The 25,109-nt window shown below is 41.0% G+C and overlaps 1 protein-coding gene across 1 annotated transcript; it reads left to right on the top strand.

Annotated features, from left to right (window-relative positions):
- The first annotated feature begins 1,176 nt into the window (after positions 1-1,176).
- Positions 1,177-25,020, top strand: ago1 (argonaute RISC component 1). Its single transcript, XM_082551388.1, has 19 exons — positions 1,177-1,683; positions 6,996-7,182; positions 11,277-11,397; positions 12,306-12,487; positions 13,065-13,201; positions 13,537-13,671; positions 14,711-14,798; positions 15,495-15,642; positions 16,461-16,580; positions 16,693-16,815; positions 17,488-17,621; positions 17,865-18,049; positions 18,238-18,397; positions 18,650-18,740; positions 20,852-21,046; positions 21,135-21,269; positions 21,364-21,465; positions 21,613-21,812; positions 22,309-25,020. The coding sequence occupies exons 1-19, from the start codon at positions 1,659-1,661 to the stop codon at positions 22,415-22,417; spliced, it is 2,577 nt and encodes an 858-aa protein (XP_082407514.1). The 5' UTR covers positions 1,177-1,658; the 3' UTR covers positions 22,418-25,020.
- Positions 25,021-25,109: the final 89 nt, after the last annotated feature.

Below are 25,109 nucleotides of genomic sequence, written 5' to 3' on the forward strand. Positions count from 1 at the left end.
GTTTTTTTTTAAACAGTTTTCCATTATATTTTATAATATAATATATATAAAAATATATAAAAATAAAATTATATAATAAAAAAAATAAAAAATAAATAAAAAAAATATAATAAATATCCATTGTCCCATTTAATTCTTTAGATATTCTCATAAATATATCAACCCTTATTGTAATATTGTATTGTAAGAATTCAAATGTTCAATTCCTTTCATTCATTCCTTTATTTCTAGCCCCTAAAGTTTATTGGAAATGTGCACATTTGTTCTTTTTTCCTGTACAAAATAATCAATGTAGGACTGAAAGAATAAAAACTCCATGGTAATTTATTAAAAAATAAAGTATTCTTTCTCGTGCTTTTACTTCTTCTTCTTTCTTTTTTTTTTTTTACAAAGGCAAGCCATGAAAGCATTAAAGACTTAGATATAAATATTGGATTAAAGACTTAGATTAAAATATGGTTATTAATGCCTCAAAAAGCAAATATGTAACAGCAATAAAATTTGTAATTACAGATCAATAAATTAATCATTAAGCCCTTTCCTTTACTAAAATAAACATAAACCAAGACAAATGTATAGTTGGCAATACTGATCTGCGACAATTTCTAAAAGAGGATGAAAAAAGACAAGTGAAAGACTTGGTGTTCACATATCAAGCATGTAGGTTGACAAGTTTATCAATTAAGGTTAAATGTTATATTTCAAGATTGCTAATGGCACAACTGCAATAGCTGTTAATGTGAACATGACGAAGCCAAATGGTCCACTTTCTGCTTTGGTTGATGCATGTGATGGAAAGGTCTTGAAGTTGAGAACTCTTTGACTTTCAATCATCTGTTTCATAAAAGAATGTTAGAATAAATGTGTTTCACAATGTTCTTTAACTTCTTTACACCAGCAGATATATAGGTTATTATGCTCTAGGTTGTTATTATAGATAATTTTACTGATCTTCCCCCTTTGAGATTAAACTGATCAAACCCCTGATGTAGCACCTTTAAAATGTACTCAGAATATGTTGGCTGTATTTTTTAAGACGAGTGATCATTAGTTTTAAACCTCAGCGTTGAGCACACAGTCTCTGACACGTGAAACATAATTTGGCTGTATTTGCATATCTGCAGTGTAGTTCCACCTTCGACCTCTGGGGTGTGACAGCAAGTTCGTCAACACTTCCTTCACACTTTCCAATGGCAAAGAAGAAGTTTCAGATTTTTTGAGGGGGGCGAGGGGCTGGCCTTTTTTGTTCCGCTGGAGAGTCCTGCTTGAACGGTGAGCAGGAGCACAACAGAACGGCAAGAAATTACAGCGCTGCGGACCATCGGCTAAATCAGAGCACCGGGAAGGATCCCGCTGCGCCGCCGAGGAAGAGTGGTTTGAAATAGGACGGCATCGCCCTGCAGCTGCGCCGTTACTGGCTATAGGGTCAACGGGCAGACGAGCAACTGGCAGCTATCGGCGTTAGCCTTAACTCCTCTGCGGGTCTGGGGGGTGTCTGGTAGGGGCAGGGGGCGGGGGTACACCGAGAAAGGAGAAGACTGCACGCCGAGAGGAGGGGGCTGGAAGTCTGAGACGCTTCCAGCCTGAAGGGGGCCGGCGGTTTGGCCACAGCACCCCCCGGACTAGCTAGCTTGTACCCGCGCGGCTAAGTGAATGGGATGGAGCCGGGACCGTCTGGCGCTGGTAGGTTTATTTTTACTTAAGTGGTTTTAAATGCAACCAATCCGGGTCTATACTGCGGGCCAAACTGCAGCTGATAAAACTAGACACTGTAGCTTGGCCTTAGCATCGGGGGGGGGGATGTACGAGGATGCTTGGTGTCAAGCCTCTCTGTTGCATCGAACGTTTAGAGAAGAGAGGGTGTGAGATGGAGAGGAGCTGTCTTGCTGTCTGCATGCATTGCACTCCATAGAAAGCGTTATTATTTGTCCAGATTTATAGCTGCAAATGAGCCTTTTTGGAGTCTGACAATATCCACAGCCATGCGCGGGGGCAGGGAGGTCGTGGGAATCTTGGTGAGGAGGGACGAGGTGAAGCCCGCCTTCAAGCAGCAGCAGCAGCTGGCTGCACCCGCACGCCCCACGGAACAGACCAGCCTCCCTTTCACTGACAGGTTACGTTTGCTAATATAGTTAAGGTTGTCAAGAGAGAGTTTAGCACAGTGTCCTTAAATTCACACATTAACGACAACCTCGGGCCTACCATCTGCAGCGATAACTGAATTATTTATCTATGTGAAATAAGAAGGAGGGAAAAAGGCTTATCTCCTCTTCCTGTTCGAGATGACATAATCTGCGTTTAGACTGAGAGAAGCATGCAGAGCATTATATTTATGTGTTGCGGTTTGATTCTGTATCTGCAGACAGTGCCAGTCAGATCAGAGATGGGCTTCATTTGGTAGTTTTCTTGTTTGATACTGAGGTGTGGAGACCTGCAATTAAAGCACTCACTGGACTTGACTTTATGCCCAGGTCTAAAGTCTGTTTACTGTGGAACGTCTTGAGTGCCCGGCATTAATAATGCAACCATGCCATGAATGTCTTAAATTTGTTGAAGGCATGGCTTTTATAAAGACTTGTATTTTTAATTGATGCAAAATGTTTTGACATGAACTCGTTAACGATCCCTGAATCCTCTTTGGATATCTTCAGGCTTGTGTTTATGCAAAGCAGGCCCTGATGGTAAAATCACGTCATCATTTCAGATCCTGAACCTTGAAATTAGTTGAATAGGCCTGTTTTAATTTCTTAGGATGCGGGGGGGGGCTCTCTAGAGGCCCCTTATTTCAACGTCTCCTTTTGTGTTTCAAGTGTGATGATTCAGTTTTCTATTTTGAAAGATTTTTCTGGTTACATTTGGCTCACTGTCAACAGCCAAATACTTGGAGACACACAACTGATTTGGCCAACACAAGTGATGCCTAAATGAATCTTTCTTGTAATTTGTGTACTTGGCTTATAATTTAGCTTATAAGCCAGTATCTTGTATTTTTGGAGCCTAATTGTTCTCTAGTTTTTTAACTTTTTTTGTGTGTATTTGTATAGCATCACCAGCCACACATCTTTGCCATTACCAGCAAACTTAATGTGGAGTTGTTTAAAAAGTTCACATTGAGATCCTTTATTTGTTTTATTTGTTGTCCCGCAAAGGAAGCCAAAACGAAACACACAACAACAACGTGTTATCCCAGGTATGACTTTAAAATAGTCATTCCCATGTGACTTGATGTTATTGCGTATTACGTCATTGTAAAGGATTCAAGTAGCGAGTGTCTTCATGTTGTGATGCAGCGCCAAAGCTCCGCTTTAAGTCTTACCGCCCGGGAAAGACTGCTATTGTGTTGGGATATGTGAGAGGGCTGGCTCCGCTTCTCACCATCTGCCTTCACTGGCACGAGGGCGAAGTGTGTGTCATTGTGTGTGCGTGCGCAACAATCAAAACATGGTATAGACACTCACGCATTCACACGCGTACATGCTTTCTTGCACATAAAGTACGTGCGGGCACCACATGTCTGGTGTCTGTGTTTACAGTGCTTGTCAGATGTGTTTTAGGGACTTGTGATTCTACACTTTGATATTCATATGAACACACACACACACACACACACACACGGATAGGTGACAGATTAAAGGAAAAACCAGAATACTTGACCCCCTACACTGAGGATATTACGTGGTACAGTTGTGCTGCTGGCATGGTTTGTGAGACATTGAAAATCAATATTGATTTCTTCTAAGATATCATCTTAATCTGTTAATCACTGTCTTGACGACAGTGATCTCTTCCAGGATGACAGTACCTACCTTCCGTAGAGCACAAGGGCTCACTGGATAGTTTAGTGTAAAACTGATGTGAATCATATCCTGAGATTTTTACTTGCAGTCACCAGATCTCACTGAACCCCAAATTGAACACCTACGTCAGACCTGTGTTTGAAGTGTTAGACATTGCTCCACCACAATCATTAAAGGGAATATATTTTGAATGAAAGACGTCTAATCCCTTCACTAATCTTGTTAAACCAATCCAGTGATGTATAAAAGTTCTGATGGTCTAAGATACAATGATTTTTACTTTAATCTGTCATATACCCGCTAAGAAGAGAAAACAGTGTTTTATGGCCATTACTCTTCCGATTCGTTTAGCATGTTCTGAATAGTGAACATGTGATGGAGTGGCTATTTAAAGCAGAGCTTTTCCAGTTGAGGATGCCGACGCCTTGCCATGATGTGGGAACATGCTCAGTTCAGGACCACAAAGGCCAAGGTCTCTTCAGCATGACCACAGCAGCACCCTGCCTCTTCTCATCTCCTCCAACAGCCATACACATACACGGGTCCCCTGATATCCATGACAATACTGTGTTGCCTTGGTGTCTCCATGGTGAGGCTGGGAATGTACAGGGGGGCCCCCTGTGTTTGTGTGTATGAGTGTGTTCATCGTAGCAAGGGCGCTCCCTCTGTCGTACACCCGTGAATTTGTGTCTGCGAGATGGAGGCGCAGGGCAGCTGGGGTCTTTGTTTTGGTGAAGGAGGGCTGTTCTCTGGGGACCCAGAGGTTAAGGCAGTGGGCCCCTCTCAGGCAGGAGTCACAGCAAGCACCCAGTTTAGGACCCCCTCTATGTTAGACCTCCTGACTTGATGAGACTTTAACTTTGAAACTAGTATGGGCATAATGTATACTGTTAAAAAGACTGCTTCAGGCCTAGAATATACAAGCTGGAGCTAAACTTAACCAACTCGAAAGGAAACTGGACATGTGAAGTGTCTCTTGCACACAGGCAGTAGTTTTATTTTGAAAGTAAAACCCACGACCATTAAGATGCTGGGTGTATTGGTTCAAATCTTACTATAAGTGCAGTGCCCTCCTGGGTAGTGTGTAACTGATGTTAATAAATGTGATCTATGTGTGTAGTAGATGTAGTGAGTGAAGAACAGACAGACATGCTTATAGAAATTTCTTTTATTCTCTTATTATAGAAGAAGAAGCAGATAAAATATGCAAATAGAAAACTGGAAGCTAAGAATAATTGACATTTTTCACTATTTTTTTTTTCTTGCAGAATGTCTAAAATCATTGATTCTCAAAATAGCTGCTGTTTATTTCCCCCTTGCTACACTAATCATTTTAGTCACATAATTAATCTCTTTTTCCCCCAATTTAGTACTTTTATTAAATGATATGCATATAGCATCAAATGTGTGTTCACAGTAGGGCTGCCACAAACGATTATTTTGATAGTCGACTAGTCACCGATTATTTATGCGATTAGTCGACTAATCAGATCATCATCCACTGGACGTAAAACTACAGCTTATTGCACCAGCAGCATCTGCTCTTATATAACTATCATTAGCTTACAGCTTTAAGCTTTTAAGGTGCTAACTAAAAATAAAGACAAGATGATAGTTTATTCAATTTTAATGAAATTTGCAGATTGTTTCGGTGAAGTTTAATAAACTCCTTGCTATCTAAAATATAACAGGACAACGGAGTAAATTCTCCAGCATCTCACACTTCTGATAATCAGCTGTCTGCTTGATGTTTATTCAGCTGTGTAAAAACTATAACTTTAATCTCAGACAAACCGATTTACTCAGGAACAAATAAAATACTAAAAAAAAAAAAAATTAAAAAAAAAAGCCAAACAACAACATTTTTAATTTATCTAAGTGACTCATATATATTTAACCTGAGTAGCGAAAGACGGCGGTGGGTTTGAAAACAATTTGCCGGGAGTCCGGTGTTCTCACCGCGCTAGTGACCTAGCCCCCGGCTAGCTATCGAGCTAGTGGGTAACAGACGTCTCCGAAAACGTCGGAGCGCTTTTGAAAATATGTGGTGTCCTGATAAACTGAGCCGATATTTGAGGTTTACACAGCTACATTCTCGGCTGAAAATATGTTAAACGTTTATTTTGTGACCCAGAAAGAATAATAAGAGTATTAAAACTAACTAGCTGCCGCCATTGTTGGAAACTGAGCTGGGCCGCGCTATGAATTCTGGGACACAGCTGCTTCTTCTTCTTCTTCTTCTTCTTCGGGGTTTAACGGCAGCTGGCATCCTTGTACATGCAGTGCTGCCATCTTCTGTTTCAGTCCGTTATTACACTCTTAAATCCTACTACTTATTCCTGCGTCTTTTGGGATCTTACAAAGCTTCAAACGACGCGTCGACTATTAAATCAGTCGTCGACGATTTTGATAATCGACGTAATCGTGACTAGTCGACAAATCGTGGCAGCCCTAGTTCACAGGGATGCTTCTGAAAAATTTAGACGAACCCAAACCCCCAAAATACAGATTTTTACAATACAGAATTCAGCTAAAAAAAATCTTAAACATAAAGAAGCTGGATGACTCTGATCCATCTAATTGATTATCATAGTTCATAATTTGCATGGTAACCATGTGATCAGACAACGTGATTTCGTGATAACTGGTGAACAGCAAAATTAAATTAAAATTAATCATATTTTCTTTTACTTAAGGAAATATTTACTAATTTATTCATGTTTTTCTCCCTATTCCCTTTTCTCTTAACCCCCCCACCCACACCCCATATATGACCTCATGTGGCTGCTCTTACTGTTGTTAATGTTCGATCACACCTTGCTGTACATACTTCTGTGTCTCTTTCTTTGCTGCCCCCAAATGCACAATCTGCCTTTTAATATCTTCCTTGTTTATTTTTTTTAACTATCTTCCCTCTACCGGCCTTCCTGTCCCTGCGAGTGACTCTTGTGGTGTTCTCCTTTCCCCTGCCTACGCTTCCTTCCTGGCTCATGCCCTCCTTGCCCTGTCCTCTGCTGTTCACCACTGCTTCCTTTGCCACCCCCTCACAACCGTTGATTCTTTGCTTTACCTTTGGTTTTTTCCTGTGTGTTGCTTTGTATTTGTGCACTTTTCCAACTTCAAACCCTTTTTGCTCTGAACCACATTTTTCCCTGTTACCTGTCTTTGTCTGTGGCTGCCTATGTTGTATCTGTCCAGTGCCCATGGGGGTCTTCCCCCCACCCCTGCAGCAGGTGTTCCATGCCCCTCGCCGGCCAGGCATGGGTACTGTGGGCAAGCCCATCAGGCTGCTGGCCAACTACTTCGAAGTGGAGATCCCAAAGATGGATGTCTATCACTATGAGGTGGACATTAAGCCTGACAAGTGCCCACGACGAGTCAACAGGTAACATATTTCAGTCACAATATTTCTCTGCATTTCTTTTCTTTGATGTCTCACATTAATGGAAAAGATCAGCACTTGTCAGTTCTCATTTGTTATAAGCAAATAACAAAGTTACTAATTTGTAACAGTGGGTTTGCATTGAAGAAGTCATCAAGTAGCTGAATTGCCTCCTGTGTGGTAATTGGATAATGAAAGCCCAACAGCCACCAACCAGTAATGTGTGTGTTGTCTTTGAAGAGGCAGCGATAACAGCTACTTGAAGCATGAAAAATGTATTTCTTTGCAACATCTATTTACGATGATTAATTTGGGGTTCTTGTATTGGAAAAATAATAAAGTGTTGCCAAAGCAACGCTCTTTTAATTTTAACATCACCTTATGTGAGAAAAATCAGTATGGAGTTGTGGTGCATATAAATAGATATCAAGTTAAAAAAAATTGTACCTGTTTGCATGTGTCAGATATTTATATAACTGACAGCACATACATTAACAGGAGGTTGTGCTGCTATGTAAGTCATTTTAACTACAACTCTGAGGAACATGAAGAGCACAAAAAGTAATGCATCTGTGTAAAACTGAGTAAAATATATAATTTACCGTCTTCCCTGGATGGGTTTCAGTTTTATATTAGGCAGAAGACAATTTTCCTTCCTGCAGTAGCTTTACCTTCTTTACCTGCTGGTGACTGGACAGATGGTTGAATCAAAACTGAAACCAACTTGCTTGAGCTGAATGTTGTGCCTCCTGATGCAGCTTAAAGCCAAATGATTGATGCAAACATTGGAAGAATATCACCTGTATAACACCTATTTAAATTGGAGTAACTTAGTTTACTTACAAAGTATTTGTATGCTTTAGTATTTTTCATGAAACCTGTAGTCCCTGTCCATGTTTTTACTGGCCCTGTTTTTAGTTATAACAAAACTAATGTGATTTGTCACATTCATTACTTTAATCCAAGAAATAAAGTGTACATAAAAAATATATATATTTCAAAGTTGAGGAGAGAAGTGTGCTCTTTCTACCTTGCAAACTTTCCATGGCTCAGCAAAGAGCTGCTTCCTGTGAACGGTCTGTCTTGTCTCTGCAAAGAAAAATGTCACAGTATACATATGTTTCATTATGTTTGATCCAGGTGACTTCATTCTTTTCACAAAGGCCTGTTTTTTTTGGGGGGGGGTTCACGTTGCATAGCGATCTCTGCTTTTTATACCATCCTCAGATGGTGTCATCTGTCTGACTTTGTGCTGGCTGTCAACAAGATGGGATTGACCTTCACTTTCCACAGTTGTCTTATATGTGGAGTCATACATCAGGGGCTGGTTTAAAGCCTCAATCAAATATATGGCTGTAAATGCCAACAATTTCTAGACTGAAAAACAAATTCACTCCATTGTTACATCAGCCTCTAAAGAGGTCACCTGTGGAGTACTAAGCTACTTGTGATCAGAAAGTAACAAACATAACATCAAACCAACTAAATAAAAGCAAAGCCCAACTGCACTGACTTGACAAAGGGAAACTTGTATGCTGACTGATTATACCAGCTTAGAGAACAGGGACGTTGGGACATTGCACGTTCCAGGTTGCACTTCCTGTATTTAGGAGTGCTGAAGTCACAGGTATGTTTGATTTAACACCAGGTGCCTTTCCTACCATAACCCCAAAGGGGAAATCAACATAGCTTCAACAAAGTCTAAATAAACAGAAGTTATGCAAAATCAAAGATTGTGTCATCATTTATCTGTTTGTATTTCAATGCATATCACATGTAAAATATGTTGTCCAAGTACTGGTGCGTGAATTTATGTGGCTTCACATGCAGCCATCACACACCCACTCTATAAAAGGTTTTCTGTGTTAAACTGTGACAGCATTGTTGTTGTTGTTTTCAGAGGTGTGTTGAACTTTGAACTAGAATGGTTGTGTGGCAGACTTCACCAAGTCATCTCTACACTCGTGCCTTTCATCTTGTCTAGTTAGTATAGTGCTTTATGATCACTGTTAGCATTTAAAATGAATGATAGAATTAGGAGAAGTTTGAGTGAAGCATTTCAGCAACATAAAGACAGGAAAAGGGAGTAAAGTTCAGTGCTAGAAGCTTCATAAAAAGGACTTTCACTTTCTCCTACCAATGATGAATACATGGATTACTAGACTTCCTGGGTTGTGCATGCAAGTCTGCATTACAGAAATGCAAGGTACAGAGAGCTTGAAAATGCCCATTTGTACATGTAACTAGCACCTTTCACAGCAACAATAAAGCTTTGTAGTAGTTTCAAGAAATCATGGGAGGACTGGCAGATAAGCAGAAGCTACAGGGATAAACCAATTGTTCCCATCTCCAATCAGATAGAGCTGTTCTTCCACTTTTTATAGTCAGATGAATCATCAACATTTATATGAAAACTGGCACCTCTAGCATTACCAGTCAGCAGGTATATGATGGGGGAAAAAAAACCCTGTCCAATCCAATTTTTGGCTCCTAAGAGAATTGTGATTCTCTATAAACTCTGCAGCCGTCTTCTGCTAGGTCTTTACCTTGTTCCTCAAAGAGAGGAGATATGACCTACACAAAAAATAAATATACATAAGAACAAATAGTTAAATATGTAGCCTTCTAAGTTGACCAAAAAAAATTAATGACCCGGATAAGGAAGAGTGGTTGACTTGTCAGGGCGATAAACGTACACAGGTGAGCAATCAACCCAGGTGTTACCCATGGGTCTCAGCGAGCCACTGCACAGATCCCAGCAACTACAAAATAAAAGAAAATGATTTTGGTAAAGGTTCGAGTTATTTGGTACTAACTCAGTTTATGAAGTTCACTATTTAGCGGTGACTTACTTATGTTGTCAGACTGGAAACACTCCACATGCAGGAGTCTTTCCTGGGTTGTGAAGCTAAACGCCTCTGCAGGGTAACACTAACCACTGAGTCACCATGTTTTCCTCATAATAAGCCTCCATCTATCTGACTGAGAAAAAAATATTTTTGCAACTCTCCTTTTAAGGCCTCCATCCCTTTAAGCCACCTTTCTTTTGATTGGCAGGCCCCTTGCAGCAGGTGGGTGGGGCTTCTTTGATCACAGCCACAGCTGTGTGCCGGACATGACCATATTAAGATATCCCCTCTCACTGATGTCACACGGTGCCCAGACTAGAAAAAACCCCCACTGAATTGAATATTTAGAGCAGCCTCAAATCTTTGCTTTTGACTCATAATTACATACACCAAATGTATTATTTGAAACTTTAGCCACGATTAATATGATCAGCCACTACACTAACAATACATATGACAGAAAAATAAGAAAAAGCATCAAAGGTTCACCTAAGTACAGTCTCATACATATGAATTAATTTTGTATGTCTCCTAATAGGAACTTTGGTGATCTCAAACCTAAAATACATTGATAGTTTTTACTTCTGTCTGCTAAAACATAATAGTACCCTCATAAAATGTTTGATTACACAAATGAAATTTTGTTAAAATCCTCAGCACAGGCCGTCTGCGGAACCCGGAAAGAGAGCCCTTGAGCTTTGTTGTCCTTCAATTTAACAAGGTCATGGCCATAAACAGAAATAAATGAAGCAAATTGGTATTTTTTTTTTATTAGTGGTAGATCCTCAGAAAATCCAAACTCTAAATGAGGATCCCTGAGCACTGAGTGTTCTAGTGCCATCTCCTCTGATATTAAGAGAGGATCTTTTAGAATCAGAAGGAAATGGAGCTCAAACACAAAGGGTCCAAGAAGGCATGCAAGGGTCAAGCCCTTCGACCTTTCCTTTTAGAAAGACCTCCTCATCCCCCACACTTGAGTGAAGGTCAAGGCACCATGCATTCAAAGATAGCCCCCCCACCACCACCTGCACCCATGCTCTTTGTCCTTGCTTCTCCCCCTGTGACCACCAGATATTGAACTCACCAGCTGTATCCTGCCTACTCTATATCAATATCTCAATAACTGCACCTCCTCGTGACAAAAGCAGCATCCTGATGAGGGAAGAGGTTTAACTGGCAGAGGGGGATTTGCTCTGGCTTTATTGCACATTAATCTCATGTCATGTTTGCATGTGTTGCTGCTTACAGAGAGGTGGTGGAGTACATGGTGCAGCACTTCAAGCCCCAGCTCTTTGGTGACAGGAAGCCGGTGTACGATGGCAAGAAGAACATCTACACAGTGCTAGCACTTCCTATTGGGAGTGAGAAGGTAAATGTTTGGAGTGTTTTTTTGTGTTACACAGTCACTCAGTGAAGTCTCTCCTAAGCCCTGTTCAGCTGTGATATATTGAGTTTTTTAACAGGAAAGCAAATATTTGAATGACGGTAAAAAGATGCCGTGGTAAAGCAGGATAGGTTGTCCACTAATAGCAGGGTTAGTGGTTCGATTCCTCCTCATCTGTCCGTGGGCATGACCCTGGCTTGATTACCTGAGAGGTTAAAAGTTTCTATAAAACAGCAAAGCATTTAATATGTGTGTATTTGTTGTAATTAGTCATGTTATTTTCTATACTTAAAGGATCTATTTGATTAGGAAATGTGCTTGGTTGCCTTAAGTAAATGAATTAGAAGATATCTGATGTGTAAAGAATAGGGTCAGATCACCTGACTGCCCCTGACGGGCAATTAGAAAAACATCTTTCCAAAAGCATCTCTGGATCTCGTCTGTGGTAATAAGACAGGAAGTCACTGCTCCTTCCCCAAACATAGTCCAGCATTTTTTTTCACTCACTTTTTAACACTGTAATGTGTTATTTAGAGAAATTTAGGATTTTGCACTTCTGGATACAGACAGCCCAGCTACCAAACTGCTTTGTATATTTTTATACTTTCCATACAGGTGTGAGGAATTGTGTCTCCAGCTATTGCCTAGAAAGTAAACTTACATACAACATACAACATACAGTCACACCTACAGATATGGAGACATGCAAAAACTATGCAAAGAAATGTAAACCATACAAGCGCAGGGTTAGTGAAATGTCAGCTTCCAATAATATATTCTGCAGTACCTGAAAAGGGCTACAGTTTACTGCAGAGCTTGAGGATTTCATTTTGTTGCTACAGGTGTGTCTTTATTTCATTTGTTCTTTACCTTTTGCTCTCTCTCTCTCTCAGGTAGATTTTGAGGTGACGATTCCTGGCGAGGGAAAGGATCGAATCTTCAAGGTGTCCATCCGTTGGCTGGCCAAGGTGTCATGGCGCCTGCTGCAGGAGACTCTAGTCAGTGGCCGACTGCAGGTCCCCCTTGACTCAGTTCAAGCCCTGGATGTGGCCATGCGTCACCTGGCCTCTATGAGGTCGAGTATATCAAAGTTTCTCTTATAGGTTCATAACAACACACACCAGTATTTACAGTCTGTCAAACAGTCTGTTCACACAGATAATCAGCTATTTCTAAGAGTTTTGTGCATCCTGAAAACATTTAGTAAAATTACAGGGGTTTTTTTCACATTATTTTTTTGTGATATTCTAACTTTACAGCTTAGCGGTGCTTACTGAGTCCTTCCCTCCACAAGCATCAGATCATCATCGCTCCAGGCATCAGAATTACTAAATAAAAGACATGTGTTAGTTGACACCTGTGTGAAAGTGTCCACTGAACAATGCTAAGCAAAGTAATAATGATAACTGGCTTGAAGACTTAACCTGAAAGTGCTCAAAAGGAAGTCATGAAGCCACAGATATTAGATCAGAGATATAGTATCCAAAGAAAAATAGCCTTTTTCCTTAAACCTCTTGTTTGGGTGTTGCAAGTTTTCTGCTTTTCTTGAGGTGACCTGTTCTGAAACATCCACATCACTAGACATGAACTCATGCTGCGGTCGTGCCCTGAATCAGAACATTGATTTCCACCTCTTCACCCCTTCTGATTAGGTACACACCAGTGGGCCGATCATTTTTCTCCCCACCTGAAGGATACTACCACCCACTTGGTGGGGGAAGGGAAGTTTGGTTTGGCTTCCACCAATCAGTGCGTCCCGCCATGTGGAAGATGATGCTTAACATTGATGGTGAGTCACTGAACACAGGCTCACCAGAGTGTGTAGTCAGCCAGTGATCTCAGTGGGTTTTACCGACATTGTGTGACTAGGCAGAAACATGGGGGGTGGGGGGGTGGGGGGGTATTTTGAAAAGAAAAACTTGTTCTGTGAGAAAAGATGAGCCATGAGTATCTTACAAAAGTTAAGTTATAAATTTACACTGCTGCTTTTGTTTCTATGGCTGTTTGTAACACTCATTTAGCTGTGAAGAAAAAGTGGCAGTCTTCTGAAAGTTACAGATTTTAATAAGAACCTGTTTTTTGGTACTTTCTTCTGACTTATTTCTGCTCTCTGTCTCCCTCTAGTGTCTGCCACGGCTTTCTACAAAGCCCAGCCTGTAATTGAGTTCATGTGTGAGGTTTTGGACATTCGCAACATTGATGAGCAACCCAAAACCCTCACTGACTCACAAAGGGTCCGCTTCACCAAGGAAATTAAAGGTGGGCTACTGAAAAGTGTGGAAGTACCTTCCGAAGAAATAATGAAAGTAAATGGTAAATGGCCTGTATTTGAATAGCGCTTTTACTAGTCCCTAAAGACCCCAAAGCGCTTTACACATCCAGTCACCCACCCATTCACACACACATTCACACACACATTCACACTCTAGAAAGTACTTTGATACTTCTATGCATTTGAAGTATAGACTTGCTGAATACACACAAGCAGATGGGTACACTGTGGTCATACAGAGATGGACATGGTCAGTAAAATGTTCAAGGAGACTAAATTTAGCACAATTTAGTACTAAAGGACCAAATTGTGCTAAAATATTCCCCACACCATTACACCAGCCTGAATTGTTGATAAAGGCAGGATAGATCCATGTTTACATGTTGTTTATGTCAAATCAGAATTTGACATCTATCTAAATGTTGCTGACAATGTTGTTAAAGCTCATTAGACGAGGCAATGTTTTTGCAGTCTTCTATTGTCTGTCCAATGTTGGTGACCCTGTATGAACTGTCGCCTCGTTTTCCTGTTCTTAACTGACAGGAGTAGCTAAGAACAAGAAACCAGGCCCATCTACTATATCAGCCCATTACAGGCCATCTGCTTCATGCTTTGACATTCAAAGATGCTCTTCTGTGTATCTTGGTTGTCTTCCTCTTCTTCTTCCAACCTCCATCTCACCAACCCTCTGAATGTCCTCCTTCCCTGCAGCTCCATCTTCAACACTCTTGTCTCAGTAAATCCATCCCTCTTCTGCACATGTCCAAGCCATCTCAGTCTTTCCTCTCAGCCTTTTTTCATCAAACTGCTTAACATGAGCTGTCCTTCTGATGTACTCATTTGTAATTCTATCATTCCTGGTCACTCCCAGATAAAATCTTAACATCTGCCACCTTCGGCTCGGCCTCCTATCTTTGTTGGCAGTGCCACCATCTCCAAGCAATTCATCACAGCAGGTCACACATTAAGCTCTTCCTTTCCGACACTTTTATTTAATATTTGTGTTGCCCCGCTTACTGTCGGCAGGCCTGAAGGTGGAGGTGACCCATTGTGGCCAAATGAAAAGAAAGTATCGTGTATGCAATGTTACCAGACGTCCTGCCAGCCACCAAACGTAAGACTTTGCTTTTGTTTTTGGCATAAAAAATACACAAATTTATTTCCCAACTTGACAGCGTCTTGCTATTTTATTTTATCCTATTAGAGTAATACATTAGAAAATATTAGGTATTCATCCTTATATTGATGTCACTGGAAGAAAGTACTTTTGCTTAATTTTGCTGAAGTTGTACAAATGCAGCAATCACATGTTGGACCAATCACCAAAATTTGTCCTTGCTTGTTTGGAAAGCAATTAAAACGGTTCTAGAGGAGCTAAATTAATCTTAGTTCTTTAGCTTAAATGTAGGTAAATGTTCCTTCCAGGTTTACAGAAGGTTCTTGTTCATCTGTAAAGTTCCTATTGTAGAAATGCTCTATGATAATGGTAAAAAAGTCCCTCCTTATGCATAAACATGTATTTCTAGTATTTCGTTGAAACATTTTTTTAATGCTGAAATAATGATTTTTAATCATGTTTGAAAGAGGAGTGTTTTTCTTTAGAATAAGAAAAACCTGCTATTCTTTCCTCTGTTTATTATGAACGTAATCAAGTAGCTTAAATGGGAAATCTCTTACTGTTTTTGACAGTGAGTGCACCTTTTCAGGTTTGGTCAGAAATAACAGACAGAAACAGACAAAACCTGCAAATGAAGAGCGATCGGGTGATGACACTGACATGATGCTCATGTTCTCATTTTTTCTGTACCAGGTTTCCCCTTCAGCTTGAAAGCGGGCAGACAGTAGAATGTACAGTGGCTCAGTACTTCAAGCAGAAGTACAACTTGCAGCTCAAATACCCCCACCTACCCTGTCTACAGGTGGGGCAGGAGCAGAAACACACCTACCTGCCTCTGGAGGTGAGGAAGTGTTCAGTGATGTTTCAACTATGATGCCAAAAGTTTACCATTTAAAGTAGAGGATGACCAGAATATCGGTTTATCAACACTAGCTCATCATGTCTCTGTCTGTATTTGTGTGTATTAATAACTGGTATTCCTCCAAAAATTTTTTATTGGGGTTTTTAATAGAATCCCAACAAACTGCCCACGTGTACATATGTAAAGAATATTGGCAAATACATCAATATCAGAATACATGTTATGTTTATGTACTCAAAAATCTGCCGACATACCTTCATTTAACCTTCAAGTGACTGAGTGGGATCATCTTTGAGTCTTGAAATAGATGTGTGTTTTTTACTATTAATGTGGGCTTGATTTTATTGTAATTTTGCACTTCTAATCAATAAAATGTCACATTTGGCAATAGACCACGGCTAGTTCTGCTGAAGTAGTAAGATTTACTGCTGCAGAGGCCTTGAGGCATTTACTTAATGCCCAGAGTAGCAAGGCAAACAGGTCATGGGTCATTAATGGACACGAGCTCCTTTTTGTATAACAATGGTATCTGTCTTCGATAAAGAAAACAGTAGATGGATCATAAACGCAACTGGAGACATAAAAAAGTGTTACTGTATAAAATGTAAAGCTTTCACATTACGTTAAATGGCCTATCATTTTAGGCCCTTAAATAGCTTGGCCGTCTGAGGTGTATCGATATATATATCGACATAGAGGGTATTAAAAGATAACACAACCATGCACACAGACTAAAAACCTTCTTTCATTGGGACAGCCAATGTTTACACATTAATGACTGAATGTATTCATTCCAGGTGTGTAATATTGTAGCCGGTCAACGATGCATCAAGAAACTGACAGATAATCAGACCTCAACTATGATTAAAGCCACAGCTCGCTCCGCACCGGACAGGCAAGAAGAGATCAGCAGACTGGTGAGTTGCAGAGGGAAGTGTTTGATGGAGGCCGTGCATCATTTTGAAATGACTGATTTATAGTACAAGGTGGAGACGGTGAGATATAATACAAGTCCTTTACTCTCTACAGATGAAGAATGCCAACTTCAACCTGGACCCGTACATTCAGGAGTTTGGGATCAAGGTGAAGGATGACATGGCCGAGGTGATGGGCAGAGTATTGCCAGCCCCTATTCTGCAGTACGGAGGACGGGTAAGGCACGGTTCATTCGTCAACCTGAACATATCGACTTTTATGTTGTCAAGAATGCAGCCATTTAGTTGTGTGTGTTTCACACAGAGCAGAGTGTTGACAGATTAAAAGACAGGTTTGAAAGCTTGACTCCTTTGGTGAGGGCATGTGGTGGCTCTTTTGTGATCTCTGTGTGATTTGCTTATATGGTTTGGATGAAGGGTTTACTGCAAATCAATACAAAGAGTGATCGCTTTTATCCTATAAAGAGGCGCAGATTAGAGTGATCACTTTGATGATTATAGGGTAGATGGGTAGAGCACAAGGAGTGATTGAATTATTTGATGTTTATTAGTCTATGTGGATCATATCCCATTTCCCAACTGAATACCGATGCAGGATTTTGAGAATTTCTGAGACAGGGCTTTCCACTTTTGGAAGAATAGTATCCTTTATCTCCAGTCATGCTTCAAGTGGCGCTCACACAGGAAGAGACTCGTTTTGACATGTCGATCACAGACTGAGGAAAATGAGTGAATTTCTGTAACTGACTGTTAGTTTGTTAGTAGACACACTAAGCTCTTGACCTTGGAAACTCTGTTTTTGCTTTAATTTGTCATCTCTCTGTACTTTTGCTATAAATGTGACCTGATTTGGCTTAAACTGTCTCTCCCGGTCCTTTCTTTTTTACAGAACCGTGCCATAGCTACACCCAACCAGGGAGTGTGGGACATGAGAGGGAAGCAGTTTTATAATGGCATTGAGATCAAAGTGTGGGCTATTGCCTGCTTTGCCCCCCAGAAACAGTGCAGAGAAGAGGTGCTCAAGTAAGTACTAATGAGCACAAGCAGATGATTTTGTCGAAGGGGAGGGGGATTAAATAATTTCTGCTCATGGCTGTTTCTTTCATAAGGTTAGTTATTTTTAAATGAGCTTTTGCACAGAAGAAAAACAATCCTTCTCTTATGTTGTTTATTCCTCCTATATGTAATATCCCAAAGACAGAAAATAATAAGTTAAAAACGTTATCTCGGAGATGCTTTATACGCTCATCTGTTTGTTCATTTCAGGAACTTCACAGACCAGCTTCGTAAAATCTCAAAGGATGCTGGGATGCCAATTCAGGGCCAGCCATGCTTCTGTAAATATGCCCAGGGAGCGGACAGCGTGGAGCCCATGTTCAGACACCTGAAAAACACATACTCTGGACTTCAGCTCATCATCGTCATCCTGCCAGGAAAAACTCCTGTCTATGGTAACTTGTATTTGATACATGTGGTTTGCCATAATTTTCTCAAAACAAATGAAATACTGTTGCTCAAAGTAGTCAAAAAACTCCTGAAGCATTTGGTCAAATGGGAGTATTAAAAAGCTCCCAATAAACTAGAATCATGTTTTGTTTTTGTTTTGTCGTGTGAGTAATTTCCAAACCTTTTCCTTTAGCGGAGGTAAAGCGTGTGGGTGACACCCTCCTCGGCATGGCCACGCAATGTGTCCAGGTTAAGAATGTGGTGAAGACGTCGCCGCAGACTCTGTCCAACCTCTGCCTCAAAATCAATGTGAAGCTGGGAGGGATCAACAATATCCTGGTGCCTCACCAACGGTGAGCTTCTGTTTGACCCGTTTTTAATTAGTTGCACATATTTATAGTATCTTGAGTTAGGTGATGAGTGATGCTGACACATAGGTGTAAAGCGCTTACAGTGGTAGTAGACTTGAGTTTTCTATCAAAATCCTGCTGGATGACATGGTGATCGTTTGAATACGTTTCAGTAATATGACTCACCAACAGCAGCCCTTCACTGCCTTTATGAGTGTGTGTAATTTGCATCACCTCCTCCATTTGCTGTCTCAGGTCAGCAGTGTTTCAGCAGCCGGTTATCTTCCTGGGAGCAGATGTCACACACCCCCCGGCTGGAGATGGCAAGAAGCCCTCCATTACTGCTGTAAGTCTCGGAGATTACGCCTTCATTAAACGACACTAGATGATTTTAAATACAATCTCAGGAAAAGGAAGGGAATGTGCAACCACGGTGTGTCACAAAGCCTGGCCACTTTTCAAATCTAGGCGTGCAGGTTAAACCCATGGGTGGGCAATACTGGTGTGCTTTTGGCTCTGGTAACTTGTGAACAGCCTTTTTCATTGTTACTGGCTAAAGTTGCTTACTTGATGAAAAGACATTTGAGTTATTTAAAAATGTGAATAAGTATAATGAAGCACTAGTTTTTGTTTGGAGAAAAAATAGACTTTCTAATTAAGCCGATAAGAAATGTTCTAGGTTTAAACTATAGCATTGGTTGTCATTTGGTGTAGATGTAGCAACAAGTCAAAGTCATACACAGAATTAATTGGCATTAATTAACACTATATACCTGCATTTAAGGACAAAGACCTTTAGATAACAAATGGATTTATACTTGGTCTTTATTATTCTTAAAGCCACTGGTTACCTTGTACCATATATATTGACTGTACAGTAGTTGCTAAGTACTCTAGTAGCTAAAAGTCATAAAAAAATGTAAAAATGTTTCTCTGGGATGTGATGGCAATCCAGCTGCTTTGTTGGCTTCGACACTCCTTTTTTTTAGGCAAATCAAAAATAGCAAGGGCATGTAAATAATGCAAATGACCCCGAGATGCCACAGGGAAAAAAAAAACGCACGTTTGTGGTTGCTTGGTGACAGCGGGACTCGATGGCCACTGTGCTCATTAATGCTGGTAAGAGAAGAATACCTCAACATTAGGTAGTAGGTTCAGAATAGAAGAGCTTAAAGCTAACTAGTTTTTACATCATTGGACAAAAGAAAATCTGTAATAACATTTCACTATATTGTAATTTAATTTGAGGAGCCCTTCTGAGGTTTGTTTTGTGGCTTTAGTAAAGTCAAGTCTTTTCAGGCACATGTTCTCACGGTTTGTGGGTTGAAAAAAAGTTTTTATTGAAACAATATGCAACAGCAGCGGGCTTCGAGGTACTTTTTCTCATGTTTGCTCGATGTGTCAGAAGTGTAACTCAGTCAGCGGGGATTTGCAATGTTAAAAAAGGAAGTCCAGATGGTGCATCAGCTGCCATAGGTGCAATGCTTAGGTAACAAAACTAGGTGTTTAAAGTAACCCTATTTTTCTATAATGAGCGATGTGAGTGCTATAAAGTGGTGTAATGAAATAAGCGTGCACATGCTCTGTTCTCAAATTTCATTTTTTATTTTCTGGATTTCAGCCGACTGCTGTTTTTGATCTTTAACAGATGAACACTTTGAGATGGCTGTGACACAAACAGGCTTATTCAGTTATGTTTTGGCTGTTTGATAGGGCTATGGTGATGCAGGGTTTCATTCAATGGTTCTCTCATAGTACCGTTTGCTTCAAACTCCACCTGTATGCACAGCCCATTTCATCAAAAGCACATAGCGCCGATATGACGCTTTGTTTGGACTTTGACGCACAGCACACGAGGCCGAGTGAAGAGAAAAAAGGAGGAGTGCGAGAGGAATTAGTGAGGTATAAAGGGAAACAAATGGCTCATCACTGACTCACATTCAAAAGGAAATGACGTCAGCTCTCGTCCGCCCTTGACCTCAGCTCGCCTATGGTTGGCTGTGTTGTTGCCTAGCAATTATGACGAATAACTGAGTCACGAGGACAGGAGAGGAAAGCAGGTCTGCGTTAACAGTACGAGCTGAGAAGAAAACTGGTGAGAAATGGTCATTGTGGTATCGTGTAAGGATTTGAGGGAAGGAAAATAAAAGGTTGACGTTGAGCCTCGCACACTTCCCAGCTGCAGCCTTTAGGGGATGCTAATGCTCAAATATGCACACGACAAAAAATGACTCATGTCTGTGAATCAATACTTCAACTACTGCACAGATTTTCATAAAGTAAAAAGTCATGAAGAATGTTCAGTGACAAAAGATGTATTTATTTGAGAGATGACTTTAGTCAAGGGGCTCAATAACCTAATGCTCGTTTGTTGCAAGTCATATTAAGAGTGAAATCAGTGATCCACACAGTATCATGTTAAATTCCTTTTTCAATGTTTCCTGCTCCCTCTAATAGGTGGTAGGCAGTATGGATGCCCATCCCAGCAGATACTGTGCCACAGTGCGCGTCCAGAGACCCAGGCAGGAAATCATTGAAGATTTATCTTACATGGTGCGCGAACTGCTGATTCAATTCTACAAGTCGACCCGCTTCAAGCCCACCAGGATCATTTTCTACAGAGACGGTGTTCCTGAGGGACAGTTGCCTCAGGTAGGTGGGACGTTGCGATCTTAATGACACAATGCCACCAAAATCCATTTTAACATGTTTTAATCTGAGTGCTAACTGTTACACACAGATTCTCCACTACGAGCTGCTGGCCATCAGAGATGCGTGCATAAAGTTGGAAAAGGACTATCAGCCTGGTATCACCTACATCGTGGTGCAGAAACGTCACCACACACGCCTCTTCTGTGCTGATAAATCTGAAAGGGTAAACTTTCTTTGTTTTCCCTTCAGTTTTTCTGTTTCCGACTAAGTTTTCATACTTGCTTACCTGTTTTTTTCCTTGTGTTATCTTTGGACAGATTGGGAAGAGTGGGAACATTCCTGCAGGGACTACAGTGGACACCAGCATCACTCATCCCTTCGAGTTTGACTTCTACCTATGTAGTCATGCAGGAATACAGGTATTTATAATAGATATTTTATTGTTCCATAGAAATCTCTATTATAATATAATAAGAACAAATCTGTTTGACTTCTTTTAACCTTGCAGTTATTTTACACAAAAAAATTATTGTTATTTTAATTGCCCTTTTCTCCTCGGTCCTCAGGGTACCAGCCGGCCGTCTCATTATTACGTCTTATGGGACGACAATCGCTTCACAGCTGATGAGTTGCAGATTCTAACCTACCAGTTGTGCCACACTTACGTGCGCTGTACCCGCTCAGTCTCCATCCCTGCCCCAGCCTACTATGCTCGTCTCGTGGCCTTCCGTGCCCGCTACCATCTGGTAGACAAAGAACATGACAGGTCAGTGTGGCTACGAAAGATAGACTACGCATGTCTTTATTCTTGGTTGGTTGATGTTTGTTGGGGGGTTGGTAAGCTTGCTCCCTCTGTGGCCTCAGTAAGCACTTTCTTGACTTTCACAGTTGGTAGTTTCAGGTCAAACTGAAGTTAATTTTGTAAATTATGGCCATTCTTAGAGGCAGAATTAACGATTATCCAGGGTGTGTGCACTGGCTAATGATTTGTCAATCACAAGTCATTCACAGTCAAGTCCATCCCTCCCTAGTCATGCTCAGTTTCAAAACACCAAGATAACAGGACTTCGCTAACCAGTGATTGACATCACAGTTTTTACATACATCTTTTATACTGTCTACAGTTTGTCACTGACAACTCCTACGACCAGCAGCAAGTGGGGCTGTTGGTCTGCTGCTGCTGCCAATTTTATTCTTATCAAGACATGAAATGTGTAACTCATCTTTGCTCGCTCTCTCATCACCCTCTTGTCTCTCTGCAGTGGAGAGGGCAGCCATGTGTCCGGTCAGAGTAACGGTCGGGATCCCCAGGCGTTGGCTAAGGCTGTTCAGATTCATCATGACACTCTGAGGACCATGTACTTCGCCTGAGCGTCACCAACCATCGCCGCCATCGTTCCCTCCCACCTCATTTCTACCTGAGTGGGCAAACGGCCCACCGGCACCACCTCATCCCCATCCCTTACTCCCTACAATTGCCCACTACACATACTTCACAGCAATCAGTCACTCAAATCCAAGAAACACAAATCCCCTCTCCTGTAAAACACAGGTAGACTCTGCAGCCTCATGCACTCAAAAGGTTATGAATATTACTGTTATTTTTACTTTACCGGGACTATTGATCTTTTTAAGTTGAATTTTTAAATCATGGGTATTATGTAATTGTATTGTATGCTACCTTCACACTCCTATGTATGTAAGTATGCAATACGGATGGGAGAAAAATAGAAAACTAGGCGATAAAAAGGAGAAAAGAAATCCTAAAAACTTTTTTAACTGCCACCACGATGCTGCCTCTACCCATCCAAATGCCGGATGCCAGTATTGCAAGCCCCTTGTTAGATGGGATCCTCATTAGAGGTGGTACTGGGCACGCACACTTACATGTATCATTTTAATGTTATCATGAACTACATTCATGTTTTTTAATGTTTTTGAAAACTGTTTTTTTTAAACAGCCTTGAGGAGTCCGGGGTATGGTACATTAGCACTTAGTGTTAGCATGTAGGTGCCACCAGTCCTGCACATAAAGAGTTTGTTAGTACATGCGAGGCTAGCCCTCTGGTCTTTATATTATAGCAGACAAAGAAAGAGCAGGTGTAGCATATTGTAGATCCAGGACAGGAGTCCTGCCACACACTCTGTCCTGGTTGGCCAGTCCCTTAGAGATTTCGCCTTTAGAGGCAAGTTTAGCGTAACAGTAGAGGGACCATTTGCATAGTGTGTATCTAATATACTTGCACCCCATGCACCTAAACCAGCATTGTTAACCAGCCAAAAGTGATGCCACCCTATGGAAAGGGGGCACTCAAACAGGAAGATAATCTTTTATTTCTCTATACATCGCTCTTTTAGAATTTACGAGGCACTTTTTAAACTTTACTTTTATTTTATTTTACTTCAAAATGGTGAAACTAGCCTTTGGCGAGACTTTACACTCTACATTTGAACGTTTCACACCCACACTTTCGTAGCTTTCAGAACAAAGGCAATAGGCAAGGTCAACACTATTCTGTAGAGTTAAAAGCAGGCAAATATAGTCTATGATCACTTAAGTGCTGCAAAGCTGAAGTCGCCTTCAGCAACTGACCTTGCTCCGATCCGTCTGCACATTCCAACGTGTATCAGTGGAAATGGCGCCAAGCGGCGCGCTCCACGCATCCACCCGTGCTTTTCTTTGCCTAACTGTACCAACCTATCCTGCGCCTGTCCCGCTTTTACACAGAGCTCTTCCCCTCTGCAGGCATTTACAACAGAAGCACACACATGCCTGCGCTCTCAGTCTCCTTCTCAGCATGCAGAGACATAGCTGATCAAATGCACTTGTTCCCCCCATTCCCACGTTAAGCCAAACTCATCAACCTTTCCGCCATCACCTTTTATCCTTGCCGTCTGTTCTCACTCGTCGCATAACACACCTGCAGCATCCCCTGCCCCAATCCCCTATGTTGTGTTAGCCAATCCCTATTGGTGCTCTGTGTGCGTGGGCAGCACAGTTAGGGGATTGCTACATTTGACAGGGTGGGCCTCTATCACGACTATTTAACATGCCCTGCCTTTACATCTAGTCACTTTCTGGATTTATGGAAGAAAAATGCATGTAATTATTTTTTATGACTGGATATTCTGAGCCACCTTACTTTGGTTTTCTTAGAGGTAGGAGCCTCGCGCTCACCACTGCCTGTCAGTCGTTTTGCCTCGATTGTGTAATGGTTATAAAGACTGCTTTTTTCCTTTGTCATTATTATTATGAATATTGTGACTAGTGTCAGAGTGTATCCTCAAGAGGGCACTGTGGAGACGGTCCCAAAATTCCACCTCAGTTGCCCTTTAAGCGCCTCAAATCTTGTCTGATGGTCAGACCCCCTTTTGAGTCGAAAGGGATCAAAAGATAAGAGATCAGATGAGTTTGATTTTTAAATCATGTTTATGAACTTGCATAATCAAAATGCCTTTGTACACCGTTTTACTGATCCTTCATTGTGTCCACGGTGATTTGTATATATGAATATATAATATTAACCTGTTATGTATTTTGGCCCAGCAGTTGAGGGGCTTTTCACAGTCGGAGCCAGTCTTCTGCCCCTCATTCTGCGTTTTAAAAAAAAAAAGAAAGAAAGAAAGAAAGGAAAAATATCAACCTGGGGGCATTTCCCCAACACCACTGAAACCAGATGCAGTTCTTCACTCACTGAAGCCACAAAGCACCTTGCAAAGGGGGGAGACGAAATGGCAGTCACCCTGGAAATGTATCATGTGGACACGGGAGAGTCCGTTCCCCCTCCACGCAGCCTCACGGTCTGACTAAGCAATATTGAAGCCACTGATCAAGAACAGTCCTTGTCATAGCACTTCCCAATAGATTTGAATGAAAGGACGTGGAAGCATATTATTTTGGCTCTGTATGTGATAGTATGGGAACTCTGTTGGGGAGGGTTATTTTTTAAAGAAAATAAAATTGTTTTTTATTACTCTTGTTGCGTTTTTTGTTTGATTTTAGTGTGCGTTTAATACAGCTTTGTCTGAAAAGTAAGTCATGGGATTTATCAAGGCTTACTCT

The sequence above is a fragment of the Aulonocara stuartgranti genome (assembly GCF_965226115.1).
Source record: "Aulonocara stuartgranti genome assembly, chromosome: 11".
In the NCBI taxonomy this organism is placed as follows: domain Eukaryota; kingdom Metazoa; phylum Chordata; class Actinopteri; order Cichliformes; family Cichlidae; genus Aulonocara; species Aulonocara stuartgranti.